This window comes from Puma concolor, chromosome E2, assembly GCF_028749965.1.
Source record: "Puma concolor isolate L17-30 chromosome E2, mPumCon1.1.hap2, whole genome shotgun sequence".
NCBI lineage: Eukaryota > Metazoa > Chordata > Mammalia > Carnivora > Felidae > Puma > Puma concolor.
Window position 1 is genome coordinate 60,185,114 of NC_141681.1, and position 15,849 is coordinate 60,200,962.

A 15,849-nucleotide genomic window follows, 5' to 3' on the forward strand; every position below is an offset into this window, starting at 1 on the left:
TTTATGGCTGATATATTACACTGTGTGTGTGTGTGTGTGTGTGTGTGTGTGTGTGTGTGTGTGTGTACACATACATACAACATCTTTATTCATCTATCGATGGATACTTGGGTTGCTTCCATATCTTGGCTATTGTAAATAATGCTGCAATAAACATAAAGGTGCATATATCTTTTTTTTTTTTAATTTTTTTTTTCAACGTTTATTTATTTTTGGGACAGAGAGAGACAGAGCACGAACGGGGGAGGGGCAGAGAGAGAGGGAGACACAGAATCGGAAACAGGCTCCAGGCTCTGAGCCATCAGCCCAGAGCCTGATGCGGGGCTCGAACTCACGGACCGCGAGATCGTGACCTGGCTGAAGTCGGACGCTTAACCGATTGCGCCACCCAGGCGCCCCAAAGGTGCATATATCTTTTCAAATTAGTGTTTTTGTTTTCTTTGAGTAAATACCCGGTAGTAGAATTGTTGGATCATATGCTAGCTTTTTTTTTTTTATAATTTAGATATCCATAAATTGAGATATAATTGACATACAATGTTGTTTTAGATATAAAACATACATGTTTAGATATAAAACATAATAATTTGATATATGTACATTATGAAATGACTGCTACAATAAGTTTAGTTAACATCATTTACCTAACATAGTTACAACTTTTTTCTTGTGATGAGAATTTTTAAGACTTACTCTCTTAGCACCTTTCAAATATACAATCCATATTTGTTAACAATAGTCCCTATGCTGTACATTATAAGTGAAATATATCAGAAAGAGACAAATACTCTGATATCATTTATGTAGAATCTTTAAAAAGTGCTAATATATGGTATTTAAAAAAATTTTTTTATTTATATATGAAATTTAAACCAATTTGACAATAAATTTCATATATAAATAAAAAAATAAAAATAAAAATAAAAATAAATTTTTTTTGAGGAACCTCCATACTCTTTTCCATAGTGGTTGCACCAGTTTACATTCCCACCAACGATGCGCGAAGGGTTCCTTTTCCTCCACATCCTCGCCAATGCTTATTATTTCTTGTCTTTTTGATTCTAGCCATTCTGACTGTTGTAAGGTGATACTGTAGTTTTGATTTACATTTCTCTCATGATTAGGGATTTTGATTATCTTTTTATGAATCTGTTGACCATCTGTATGTTGGGGAAAATGTCTATCCAGTTCCTCTGCTCACTTTTTAAATTGTATTGTTTTTGGTGTTAAGTTGTCTAAGTTTTTTATATATTTTAGATATCAACCCCTTATTGGATATACTGTTTGCAAATATCTTCTCTCATTCGGTAGGTTGTCTTTTTGTTTTGCTGATGGTTTCCTTCACTGTGCAAAAGGTTTTTATTTTGATGCAGTCCCAGTAGTTTAATTTTGCTCTTTGTTTACCATGCCTGAGGAGACATATCTAGAAAAACATTGTTATGGCCACATCAAAGAAATTACTGCCTATGCTCTTCTAGGAGTTTTATGGTATAAAGTCTTACATTTAAGTCTTTAATCCATTTTGAGTTTATTTTTGTATATGGTGCAAGTAAGTCATCCAGTTTCATTCTTTTGCATGTAGCTGTCAAGTTTTCCCAGCACCATTTGTGGAAGAAACTGTCTTTTCCCCATTGAATATTCTCGCCTCCTTCATCATAGACCAATTGACCATATAGGTGGGTTTATTTCTGGGCTGTCTATTCTGTTCTATTGATCTATTTTTGTGCCAGTACCATACAATTTTGGTTACTGCAGCTTTGTAGTACATACCTTGAAATCTGGGATTGTGATACCTCCAGATTTGTTCTTCTTCTTTTTTTTTTAATGTTTTTTATTTATTTTTGAGACAGAGACAGAGCATGAGCAGGGGAGGGGCAGAGAGAGAGAGGGAGACACAGAATCCGAAGCAGGCTCCAGGCTCCGAGCTGTCAGCACAGAGCCCAACGCGGGACTGAAACCCATGAACCGTGAGATCATGACCTGAGCTGAAGCCAGACGCCCAACCAACTGAGCCACCCAGGCGCCCCTGTTCTTCTTTCTTAAGATTGCTTTGGTTATTGGGGGTCTTTTGTGATTCCATACAAATTTTAGGATTAATCTAGTCCCATGAAAACTGTTGGTATTTTAATAGGGATTGCATTGAATCTGTAGCTTGCTTTGGGTGGTATAGACATTTTTAATAATAATTCTTCCAATCAATGAGAATAGAATATCTTTCCATTTGTTTTTGTCATCTTCAATTTATTTCATCAATGTTTTAGTTTTCAGAGTACAGGTCTTTCACTTCTTGGGTTAAGTTGATTTCTAGGTATTTTATTCTTTTTGGGGCAATTGAAATTGGGATTGTTTTCTTAATTTCTCTTTCTGCTACTTCATTAGCAGTATACAGAAATGCAACAGATTTCTGTACATTAATTTTGTATCTTGCAACTTGACTGCATTCATTTATTCTAATAGGGCTTTTTTTTTTCTTTGTGGAGTCTTTAGAATTGTCTATACATAGTATCATGTTCTCTGCAAATAGTGACAGTTTAAGTTCTTCCCTACCAATTTGAATGCCTTGTATTTCATGTCTGATTACTATGGCTAGGACTTCCAGTACTATGTTGAATAAAAGTGGTGAGAGTGGACATCCTTGTCTTGTTCCTGATCTTAGAGGGAAAACTCTGTTTTTCACTATTGAGTGTGGTGTTAGCTATGGGTTTTTTATATATGGTCTTTATTGTGTTGAGGTATGTCCCCTCTAAACTCACTTTGTTGAGAGTTTTTATCATAAATGGATGTTGAATTTTGTCAGATTTTTCTTTTTTTTTCTTTTAATTTTTTTACATGTTTATTTATTTTTTGTGAGAGAGATTGACAGAGTGTGAGCAGGGGAGGGGCAGAGAAAGAGAGGAAGACACAGAATCTGAAGCAGGCTCCAGCCTCTGAGCTCCAGCACAGAGGCCGGTGCGGGGCTCAAACCCACCAACCATGAGATCATGACCTGAGCCAAAGTCAGACACTCAACCAACTGAGCCACCCAGGCACCTCTCTTTTTTATTTTTTAATGTTTATTTATTTTTGAGAGAGACAGAGTGTGAGTGGGGGAGGGGCAGACAGAGGGAGACAGAATCTGAAGCAGGTTCCAGGCTCTGAGCTGTCAGCGCAGAGCTCGATTGTCAGATGCTTTTTCTACATCTATTGAGATAATCATAATTTTTATCCTTTGTTTTATTAGTGTGGTGTATCACATTGATTTGCTAATATTGAAACATCCTGTATCCCTGGAATAAATCCCACTTGGTTGTACTGAGTGAGCCTTTTTTTTTTTAATTTTTTTTAAACGTTTTATTTATTTTTGAGACAGAGAGAGACAGAGCATGAACGGGGCAGGGGCAGAGAGAGAGGGAGACACGGAATCGGAAGCAGGCTCCAGGCTCTGAGCCATCAGCCCAGAGCCTGATGCGGGGCTCGAACCCACGGACCACGAGATCGTGACCTGAGCTGAAGACGGACGCTTAACCGACTGAGCCACCCAGGCGCCCCCTGAGTGAGCCTTTTCAATGTAGTGTTGAATGCAGTTTGCGATTATTTTGTTGGGAATTTTTGCATCTATGTCCATCAGGGATATTATAGTTTTTTTGTGTGTGTGTGTATGGCACTTTGATTTTTGGCATCAGGGTAATGCTGGTCTTGTAGAATGTATTTGGAAGCTTTCCTTCCTCTTCTGTTTTTTAGAATAGGCTGAGGAGAATAGGTGTTAACTTTTCCTTAATTGTTTGGTAGAATTCACTTGCCAATCCATCTGGTCCTGGACTTTTGTTCATTGGAAGTTTTTTATTGCTGATTCAGTTTCATTACTAGTCATTGAGCTCTTCAGATTTTCTATTCCTGATTCAGGTTTGGAGGATTGTATGTTTCTAGGAATTTATCCATTTCTTCCATGTTGCCAACTTTGTTGGCATATAATGTGGTGTTAGTTGTTACTTCTTTCACTTCTTTTTTTTTTTACGTTTGTTTTTGAGAGAGAGACAGACAGAGACAAAGTGTGAACAGGGGAGGGGCAGGGAGAGAGGGAGACACAGAATCCGAAGCAGGCTCCAGGCTCTGAGCTGTCAGCACAGAGCCCAACATGGGTATCAAACCCACAAATCATGAGATCATGACCTGAGCTGAGGTCAGACACTCAACTGACTGAGCCACCCAGGTGCCCCTTCTTTGATTTCTGATTTTATTTGGATCCTCTTTTTCCTTGATGAGTCTGGCTACAGGTCTGTCAATTTTGTTTTTTCCAAGTACCTTCTCCTGGCTTCATTGATCTTCTCTGCCATTTGTGTATCCTCCTTGGTGAAGTATCTGTTCCGATCTTCTACCTTTTTTTAATTGAGTTTAATTTCTTGTTGAATTTTAAGAGCCCTTTGTATATTCTCGATAGAAATATTTTATCAGGTACGTAATTTTAATAATTTTTCCCCAGTCTGTAGCTTGTCTTTTCTTTACCTTAACAAGATTTTCTCAGAACAAAGGAAAGTCCAGCTTATCATTTTTCTTTTGTGGATCAGGCTTTTTATACTGTATTGGAAAAACTCTTGATCAAACGCAATGTCCTATAGATTTTCTTCTATCTTTTCTTCCAGGATTTTATAGTTTTGAATTTTACATTTAGGTCTGTAATTCATTGGGACTTGATTTCTGTATAAGATCTGAGATCTGAATCTACGTTTTTTTTTTTTTCTATATAGACTTCCAGTTGTCCCAGCACCAGTCATTGAAAAAAAAAGTCCTTTCTGCACTGTGCCTTTGTCAAAAATCAACTGACTGTTTTTGTGTGGGCATGCCTTCTCTACTATCTACTGAGAGATACATAATTTCTCACTGCTTGTAAGTCTTTATTTGCATTGAAATTCAGGATATATCAGGTGAATATAGGTTAAGATTATCATATCTTATGAAATAATTGTTCCATTTTTTATTAGGTAAAGATATCACTATCTGTCATCTTGATTTTTGCCTTAAAGTTGAACTCATCAGGTACCGTAACTATGTAAGCCTTAATTGGGACATATTTGGCTTATTTAATTTTTTTCAACTGGTTTATACCAGGTATCTATATCTTCATCAGGAGTCCTTTCCTGGATACTAACATTGGATATGTTTTATTATGTATCTCCACCAGGCGTTGTCAGAATTAGGGTTAGAAAAAATTCTTCCAAGGACTATTTCTTACTTACGCTGAATTTTATTGTCATCCTTCTCATGATCGTTTCAATAAAAAGGTGAGAAGAGATGAGTCTGGTCTAAAGAACTTCCTGCCCTCATCCCCATTCCCCCCAAAACTAGCAAGGTACTATACAAAAACTTAGTTACAATTGATTTTTTTTTTTTCTTATAGCTTGGTACTGCCCTGAATTTTTCACAGGTTCCATATATTTCTTGTTACTGGTAATTCTCTCTTTGAAGATTGACATCTCTGTCCTGGTCAAGATGGCGTCATCTTTCTTTTCTGATTTTGGCCTGATGTGGTACCTGGAGGAGCTCAAAAAGGATGAGTTCAGAAAATTTAAGGAGCTCCTAAAACAGGAGCCTCTGAAGCTTGGACTCAAGATAATTCCCTGGACTGAAGTAAAGAAGGCAACACGGGAAGATCTTGCAAACCTGCTGATGAGGCATTACAAGGAACAGCAAGCATGGAATGTGACTTTCAGCATCTTTAACAAGATCAATAGAAAAGATCTCTGTGAGAAGGCAAAGAAAGAGATCACAGGTGAGAGGGTCTGGGGTTGTGGGATGGGGACAGGTTCCTCATAATGAAGATTATGCCATGATGCTGATAAACGTTCTCTACATGTCTACCTACAGCAGGTCCAGAATCTATGATGGGACAGTGTTACCCTTGTAGATAGAAAGTAACTTAATTAGGACCTCATGGTTAGACGTGGTAAAATGTGGGTGGATATCCTGTCCTAACCTGTGCTGCACTTCTGTCTGGATTACCGGTAATTTTGTCCTCGGCAGAGAACTTGTGTCCAAGCAGAAACTCCAAGGTGATATTGTACTGTAGGAACTATAGCTTTGACCCATTAGCAATGACACCATCTGCTGTGGGTGGTCCACTGAGCTGACGGTAACTGGTGTGGTAGTGTGTTTATTCAAGACTGCATAGAGTGCCAGTGGTCAGTGAGATTTTGAAATCATTGCCACATACGTGTGTGTTTTAATATTCAGCAAGCAATAGTTCATGTCGGAAAATCTGTGACCTATAAGCAGTATCACCTTAAGCAATATTTTTTTTGAGGGAAGCGTGTCTTTTGTTCAGAACTTTATTGAATTGTGGACCATTTTATACCCTCATCTGCCCAAATATCAGCCCTTCTTGTGACCTCTGAGTTTCCACTAGCACCGTCTGTATTTGTGTGTATCCTATCCACATACAATGTGGGCTCTTGGCAACTTCATTACATCTTTATAGTAGCCCCGTTGGAGCATTTAGATATTGGAATACATTCCATTTTACTGTAAGTTTTACTTCATTTTTATAATTACAGTTAGGATATCATGTTGACTGTTTAATTACATTTGTGGGAAAGTTACATGAGGCACAAATGTCCTTTCAGATTAGTTTTGTTTTGTTTTGTTTTTAGACAGAACACAGCACACACTGTGTGCTGTGAGAGAGAGGGGGAGAGAGAAAGAGAAAATGAGAATCTTTTTTTTTCACTATATGAAATTTATTGTCAAATTGGTTTCCATACAACACCCAGTGCTCATCCCAAAGGGTGCCCTCCTCAATACCCATCACCCACCCTCCCACCTCCCTCCTACCTCCCTCTTATGCTTTGGCTCTCTCCCACTCTAACCTCTTTTTTTTTTTTTTTTAAATGAGAATCTTAAGCAGGCTCTGCACTCAGCATGGAGCTCAATGTGAGGCTTGATCCCACAAGCTTGGGATCATGACCTGAGCCAAAATCGAGAGTTAGACACTGAACCAACCAAGCCAATCAGACGCGCCATGTCCGTTCAGATTAGAAAAGATATGACACAAGATTACTCAAAAGGGAGGGCATTGGGTCTAATAAGATGGAGAACCACTTAATCTCTAGTGGGACACTGATGGTACAGTCTTGACTTGGCTCCATGTGGCAATCCTACACCCATTCTCAAACCATATCAGAGATGAGGAGCTACAGCAGAGTCCATGGACCAACAGAGGTTCACACCTGAGATCTTCTGCCTGCCAATCCCATGCACTCCCAGGACCCAGACCAGAGGGGGTAGAATAAAGCAAAATACTTCTGGAGATCCTGTGGACTCCTGTTTTAATTGCCTCCTTTTTATACCCTGCTGGTGGGGGAAGGATTCCCACCTTTAGGTTATGAAGATGACTAAGCCCGTAATCCCCAACACTGTACAGGTGAAGTCAACAGCAGTGTTTGAGCACATAGACTCACAGCCACATATAGTCAAAACACCACCACATGGGGCCCCATGATGACTGCACTTAGAAACAGAGTGAACAACCAGGGGTGTGGCAGGCAGTTTGTGGTATTGAAAGAGTGGGTGTGCCCTGAATCCCTGGAGGATGTGAATGTGAATAATTCTATGACTCTCAGGGAACTGAAACCCACTACTCAGGGATAAACATGAATTATGCCTGATTCCTTAATAAACAGATTATTTAGCTAGGGGACCATATCTGTGGGCACAAAGTAGGGAGGGGGACTTAAGTTTAGGACATTCCAGTCTCTTCCTCCACAACTTTACCACATATCAAGGCAAGACATAATACTGCATCTTACTTTAAGGTCTGACACCTGAGCTCCTTGCACAAAATTGTCAAGTGATGGAGGACCATGCTGGAGAGGCAAATGCCAGGCAGGTGCCCCCTCTAAGGGTTAAACTGGTGGGTGACCTCTTGCCCATGGCCATGGCACCAGAGGCTGTGGTCATAGAGAGTGGGTTGCATGAGGTCCGCCTCCCCTGGATCTTCCAGGTGGGAATATGTGCCTTCCCATGCACACCTTTGCACCACTACCCACCTTCATGCTGTGTCGTAGACCAGAAAGACCCCTGGTCTTTCTCCTCAGGGCTGTGTAGAGGTTTGAGCCTCACGCACTGTCCTCTCGATACCTCCAGGGCCTCATCACAATAGGAGACCAGTCATCCCTGTCACCATGCTTCTGCTCCTCTGCTCCTGTTGGTGTAAGAGAGACTGAGGGTTGCTTTGAAGAATAAGCACTCACTCCATTGGGTAATGTTGAACCATCCTGGCAATACAACCTGTAACATTAGTCAGCTTCTGGTCTGCTTCTAATCCATGCCATGGACTTGTAACCAGAGCCTCGTATTTTGTTGTGTGGATGTGAATGTAATTCCTTCTGCTCCACTCTTGAAAGATGCTTTTGATCTGTACACTCCTATCTTCCTCCAGTTCCGGAAAAGTCTGCCCCATTACATTTGAGTCTCTTCTGACTCTTCTCTCCTTCTGTAATGCCAGTTGAATGTATGTCACACCTTAAGGGTCACTTGTACATTTATCCTGGTAGCAGGCATTACCTTTGTTTTGCATATTTAAGGTATCAGTGGGAGGAGATAGCCATTCTGACTTACCATCATGTTTTCATCTTCAACGTTCAACTCCTCACCAAGATGTGCATAGATGAGGCTTTGTGTTCTCCCTGTTTGGGGTGCTTGCACCTGTTGGGAGTACTTGCACCTGTCTGAGGTGCTGTTGAGATGCTTGCACCTGTTAGAGCTGCTAAGCTTGGACCTGTGTCTTGGTAGCATTCCTCATTCCTCAGTCTCAGCCATCATATGAAAATACCGCTTCTGTCCCATTCTTTGCTCCCTTCTGGGACTCTGCTGACACATATTAGACCTTTACACTGTGTCTCCTCAGTTACTTCTCTGTGTTTTAGTCTGTGTGTTTATTTCTAATTTTCTTAGTCCTTAATCCCCTTTTCAGCTATTTCCAATCTGCTAACAAACTCATCTATTGATTTCATAAACTCAGCTAATCTATTTTATGGATATAATTTCCCTTTGTTTTTCCATTCCTTCCTATCTTCTTTTTTATTGAACACTTTAAGTTAGGTTCATTTTGAGACAGATATTAAAGTAAATATTTTTCTAATGTGTTTCCCACCCCTCCTTGTTTTGGTCCTGTGGTTTTTGTCTCCCAGCATGCCTGGAAATTTTGAGCACTGGGCTTTTGATACAATACATTAAAGAGGCTACTGAGGCTCTGCAAGATTATGTTCTTCCAGATCAAGTGGAATTGCTTCTGGTAACAGACGAATATGTCCTTAATAGTGCAGATTGAAATAATTCAAAGCCAGGCTGTGTTTTGTGAGGAATATTTTGTTGCTAGTTTCCCCTTCTTCCCAGATGGTCCATCCAGTATCCCCTCATGCCTGACGTGTGCTGAACTTCTGGACCCATCATTTGTCCCCCAAACCCTTGAACTTGGCAGGAGTTTGACTTGGCTTATTAGCCTCTTAGCCCTTAATGTCTATTCAGGTTCACAGCCTCTTTAGAGGAAAATGCCCCAAGGAAAACATACAAGTGCTAAGCTCTCCTTCTTGGCCTTTCCCTCTGTCTCCTGTATCTTGACTTCTCAAGAACTTTCTGTTTTCATAGCTCTTTAGTGACCTCACATAATTTTTCCTTTTTTAATCTTTTTAAATATTTACTTTGGAGAGACAGCCAGCATGAGCAAGGGTGGAAGAGAGGCAGAGAGAGAGGATCTGAAGTGGGTTCTGTGCTGACAGCAGAGAGCCCTGTGTGGGGCTCGAACTCATGAACTGTGAGACCATGACCTGAGCCAAAGTTGGACACTTAACCGACTGAGCCACACAGGCACCGTTTAACATTTTTGAAAGAGCGAGCAAGTGCATGAGTGGGGGGTGGGAGGGGCAGAGGGAAAGAGAATCTTAAGCAGGCTCCATATTCAGTGTAGAGCTCAACACAGGGCTTTATCTCACAACCCTGGGATCATGATCTGAGTCAAAATCAAGAGTAAGATGCTCAACTGATTAAGCCACCCACGCACTCTGACTTCACATAACTTTTTTATTATTATTATTTTTAATATATGAAATTTATTGTCAAATTGGTTTCCATACAACACCCAGTGCTCATCCCAACAGGTGACCTCCTCAATACCCATCACTAACCCTCCCCTCCCTCCCACCCTCCATCAACCCTCAGTTTGTTCTCAGTTTTTAAGAGTCTCTTATGTTCTGGCTCCCTCCCTCTCTAACCTTTTTTTTCTTTTCCTTCCCCTCCCCCATGGTCTTCTGTTAAGTTTCTCAGGATCCACATAAGAGTGAAACCATATGGTATCTGTCTTTCTCTGTATGACTTATTTCACTTAGCGTAACACTCTTGAGTTCCATCCACGTTGCTATGAAAGGCCATATTTCATTCTTTCTCATTGCCACGTAGTACTCCATTGTGTATATAAACCACAATTTCTTTATCCGTTCATCAGTTGATGGACATTTAGGCTCTTTCCATAATTTGGCTATTGTTGGAAGCGCTGATATAAACATTGGGGTACAAGTGCCCCTATGCATCAGGACTCCTGTATCCCTTGGGTAAATTCCTAGCGGTGCTATTGCTGGGTCATAGGGTAGATTTATTTTTAATTTTTTGAGGAACCTCCCCACTGTTTTCCAGAGTGGCTGCACCAGTTGGCATACATTTGAATTAATTTAAATTGAATAAGAAATTTCATTCCTCAGTTACACCAGTCCCATTGAAGTTGCTGAATAGGTACATGTAGCTAGTGGAAGACCTAAATTTTTCAGTAGGGAACAAAAAAGTACTAAAAATACACATTCAACAGGATTCGGTTTCTTATAAAAAAAAATATGGCTAAACAAATGTCTTGTGGCATGAATTATAGGCACTAAAACCAAATTTTTGGTGCTGCTTTTGGTTGGTAGTGGTGAATGAAATTATTAATAGTTTCTGTGTTTTAACAATTTCTGTTTGTTTCTTGTCATCTTGGAAGTGTTTTAGGAGTTTCTGAATTTCCCCTTTGTGTGTTTCTCCTCAGTTTCCTTCTTTGTAATTTTTTTTTTTCTAGAGTGAGGGTTGAATGTCAAACCTTACCAGAAACATGATCTTCCCTAATCCAGGTCATTAAACATGCTGTTGGACATAGAACATGTTGAAAGAGTCACTCCAATATATTTTTTTGGAACAGAAGGCAGAATTGGCCTTCAGATTGGACCTGCCAGGGCATGGCAGATAATGGTTGCAATCTTTAAAAAAAAATTTTTTTTTATTTGACGTTTATATATTTTTGAGACCTAGAGAGACAGAGCATGAATGGGGGAGGGTCAGAGAGAGAGGGAGACACAGAATCTGAAACAGGCTCCAGGCTCTGAGCTGTCAGCACAGAGCCCGATGCGGGGCTCAAACTCACGGAGTGTGAGATCATGACCTGAGCCGAAGTCGGTCGCCCAACCGACTGAGCCACCCAGGCGCCCCAATAATGTTTGCAATCTTAATGACACTCACATGGGCCTGTTGAAATCAGTGAGCCTCTCACAACTCTGTTTAAAAAAAAGGGGGGGGAGAGGGAAGGGCAAATTCTCTACCTTAGTGCACCATTGTGGGCATGAGGAGTGCTATGCAAATACTATCATGCTCAGAACCTGATAGAGAATTAGGCTTATAAGACATGATGGTGCTTATATGTAGGTGGGAATGACTTGTTGGTGTCTTCGTTCTCAACCACAGGAGATATCATCATCCCTTTCCAAACTGAAGTGCAAATCTGACAAATGCCTCCTATTCTAAATCCCTTCATACTATGTGTTATGCTCCCACATGCATGGTCTCTTATAGCTTGTGATCTTCACAATCTCCCTATATGAGGTAGCTCAGCCTTACTTTCATTTACAACTGAGAAACCTGAAGCTTGGGGAGATTCCTTTCTTCCCCAGATCACATAGCTATGAGCAGCAGATGCCAGACCTCCACACAGGCCACTGAACTTCTGAGTTCAGCGTTCTTCTTCTTATTTTTAATGTTTACTTATTTTGAGAGTGAGAGTGAGAGAGCACAAGCAGAGGAGGAGCAGAAAGAGGGAGAGAGAATCCTAATCAGGCTTCAAGCTATCAGCGCAGAGCCCGACTCGGGACTGAAATTCTTGAACAGTGAGATCATGACCTGAGTCAAAACCAAGAGTCACACACTTAACCAACTGAGCCACCCAGGTGCCCCAGTTCAGGGTTCTTTCTATAAAAAATCTCTCAAGTGTCCCAATATGCAGAGTTTTGTCACTGTTGTTTTTTTCATACTGTCTCTGCCACAACTACCCCTCTCTGCCATTTGCAGTGGGAAGGTAGCTATAGACAACATGTAAACAAAGAGCATGGTGGTGTTCGAGTGAAATTGTATTTATAAAACAGGCTGTTGTCCAGCTTTGGCCCAAAGACTGCAGCCTGCAGATCCTGAGAAGATGCATTTTTAGAAGAAAAATTGCAGGGTCAAAAAGGATATATAATATATGATGAGCATTGAGTTTAACTTGGAGATGTTGTATGTTTCTTTTTTCCTCTTGTTCTCACTCAGGACACACAAAGTTGTACCAAATGCACGTGAAGGAGAAATTCAACAACATGTGGCGCAGAGAATCTATCCCCAGGATTCAAGATCACTTACATCCTGAACTCACCCAGAGAGAACGTGAATGCTTGGAACTGTTTTTTGCTCCTAAGGAAACTGGGAAACAGACACGGACGGTGCTCCTCAAAGGAATACAAGGGATTGGGAAGACAACATTCCTGATCAGGCTGATGTTGGCCTGGGTGGAGGGCAACCTCTACCAGGAGAGATTCTCCTATGTTTTCTACCTCTGCTGCCGGGAAATGAAGCAGTTGACAGAGACCAGTTTGGCTGCACTCCTCTCTAGAGGCTGGTCTGACTCCTCCACTCCTTTTGTGGAGATCCTGTCCCAACCAGAGAGACTCTTGTTTCTCATAGACAGCTTCGAAGAACTGAAATGTAGCCTGAGTGAACCTGAGTCGGATCTGTGCAGCGACTGTATGAAGCAGGTGCCAGTACAGGTGCTCCTGAGCAGCTTGCTGAGGAAGAAATTGCTCCCCGAGTCCTCGCTGCTCATCACTGCTACACCTGTGTACCCCCAGGAAGTTGAGGATAGGTTGGAGTGCCCAGAAATTAGAACACTCCTGGGATTCAGTGACAGTGATAAGAAGATCTATTTCTGCTCTATGTTTCAAGACCGGAATAGAGCCATGGAAGCCTTCAGTTTCATGAGAGAAAATGGGCATTTGTTTATCATGTGCCAAATCCCCATCCTTTGCTGGATTGTGAGCACTTGTCTGAAGCAGGAAATGGAAAAGGGGAAAGACCTGGCGCTGACGTGCCGACGTACCACCTCTCTTTATAGCTCTTTCATCTTTAACTTGTTCACGCCCAGGGGGGCTAGCTGTCCAGATGAGCAAAGCCAAGGCCAGTTGAAGGGCTTGTGTTCCCTGGCTGCAGAGGGTATGTGGACCAACATGTTTTTGTTCAGTGAAGGGGACCTCAGGAGAAATGGGTTAGTTGATTCTGACATCTCTACGTTGCTGGACATAAAGGTTCTTCAGAAGTGCAAGGAGGAGGAGAACTCCTACATGTTTCTCCATGTGAGCATCCAGGAGTTCTGTGCCGCCATGTTCTATTTTCTCAAGAGCCACATGGACCATCCTAACCCAGCTGTTGGATGTAGAAAGGCTGTGCTATTTACCTATTTGAAGAAAGAAAAGGTACATTGGATTTCTTTGGGGTGTTTCATATTTGGCCTTTTAAATGAAAAGGAACAACAAAAGCTGGATACAGTTTTTGGCTTTCACCTGTCCCGGGAGATACAGCAGGAATGTCACCAGCACTTGCAGCGCATAGGTGAGAATGAGCATCTTCAGAAACAGATAGATTTCTTGGCATTGTGTTACTGTCTGTTTGAGATGCAGAATGAAGGTTTTGTGCAGTGGGCAATGGACTTCTTCCAAGATGTTCACTTTACCATCACGGACCACGTGGACTTGCGGGTTTCTGCCTACTGCTTAAAATACTGTTCCAGTTTGCAGAAGCTTTGCTTCTCCACCCAGAATGTCTTTCAAGTGGGAAATGCAGACAGCTCTGTGTGAGTCCATCTAATTGCTTTCTTTCTGTTATCTTTTCAGCATTTGTCCACATTTCCAGGTGGGCTTGGCTGATGGCATTTTTATTATAGGATTGTCATTGTTCCTGTCAAACAGACCTTAGCTCAGGTCCCGGTGTGACTGTTTATGAACTACACGACCTTGCCCATGGGATTTCCCTTCTTTGTTGAAGTTGCCTCACTAAATGTAGGGCAATAATGTTAACTACGTTGTGAGGTATTGTGGAGATTGAATATGAGAATCCATGTGTGTTTCTTATACTTTTCAATATGGTTGGTATGTACTTATAATTAGCATCATTCTCAAAGGACTACACTCACATCCTTTCTTGAATTCCCAGTTAAAAATTACCTTTTAGGGTGTTGTATGGAAACCAGTTTGACAATAAATTTCATATATTGGAAAAAATTACCTTTTAAAATTTATTCTAGAAATCTTATAAATTTTATTTTTTTTGTGATTTATTTATTTATTTTATTTATTTTTTTATTTATATATGAAATTTATTGTCAAATTGGTTTCCATACAACACCCAGTGCTCATCCCAAAAGGTGCCTTCCTCAATACCCATCACCCACCCTCTCCTCCCTCCCACCCCCCATCAACCCTTAGTTTGTTCTCAGTTCTCAACAGTCTCTTATGCTTTGGCTCTCTCCCACTCTAACCTCTTTTTTAGAAATCTTATAAATTTTAACTAAGTGCTCCTGAAAATCATATGAGGTAGATTCTTATCATGTTACAGATGGGGAAACTGGAGCAAAAAGATCCTGTAGGCTGGCCAAGTTAGGAAGTTGTGAAGGCTAGGTTTGAGCCTAGGCTATATTACTCAAGACTCACTTACAGCTGGGATGTCCTGCCCCAGTCTTAAGTATAAAACTGCCCATATATAGGGCAAGGTTCCTCAACCTTGGCACTATTGATATTTTGGGAGGGATAATTCTGTGTTGGCAGGGGGTGAGGGGAAGCTTTCCTGCGCATTGTAGCATGTTTAACAGCATCCCTGGTTTCTACCACTAGATGCCAGAAGTACCCCTCCCATAAGTTGTAGCAACAAAAAAATGTCTCCGGATATTGCCTAATGTTGCCTGGGCAGAGGGGACAACAGTCCCCTCGGTTGAGAATAATGAATATAAAACTTACCTGATGGATGTTATTCTGTCTAGTTAAAGGTTGGGCTATGTCAGAGTTTTTATGTCCAGGAAGATAATTTTTTCTTATGTTATGAATTGCTTGGGTTGACAATATCCTGGAAAACACATCCTTTCTCCTTTCTTACAGGTCAAGTTACAATATCCTCTGTTGGCATGATATCTGCTCTGTGCTCACTACAAATGAGCACCTCAGAGAACTCCAAATGAGTCACAGTATCCTCAGTGAGTCAACCTATGTAACTTTGTGTAATCAGCTGAGGCATCCCAGCTGTCACCTTCAAAAGCTTCAGTAAGTTGGGGATCCTCCTAGACTTGAGTCTCTGGTGTAGATACCAAATTGGTCCCACCTCACTTGTAGGTGAGGCCAACTGCATAATCAAAGAATTATAATCAGAGCAGATTTCCACATTCCTACTTCTCTTGCTGTGTCACCTTTTACTGCACTCATCACATTAAAATGTGTTTCTCAAGGTCACAAAGCTATGAAAGGGAAAATCTGGGTTCTGAACTTCAGAGCTGGTCAACTTGCAGAGCCTCTT

General features: G+C 41.0%; 1 protein-coding gene across 1 annotated transcript in view; it reads left to right on the forward strand.

Moving 5' to 3' along the window:
* The first annotated feature begins 5,370 nt into the window (after nt 1-5,370).
* NLRP4 (NLR family pyrin domain containing 4) overlaps nt 5,371-15,849 on the forward strand; it is a 36,378-nt gene continuing 25,899 nt past the window's right edge. Inside the window, exons 1-3 of the mRNA XM_025914453.2 lie at nt 5,371-5,746; nt 12,568-14,140; nt 15,438-15,599. Of these exons, the coding sequence (XP_025770238.1) occupies nt 5,467-5,746; nt 12,568-14,140; nt 15,438-15,599 (2,015 nt within the window). The 5' untranslated portion in view covers nt 5,371-5,466. The remainder of the gene's footprint in view (nt 5,747-12,567; nt 14,141-15,437; nt 15,600-15,849) is intronic.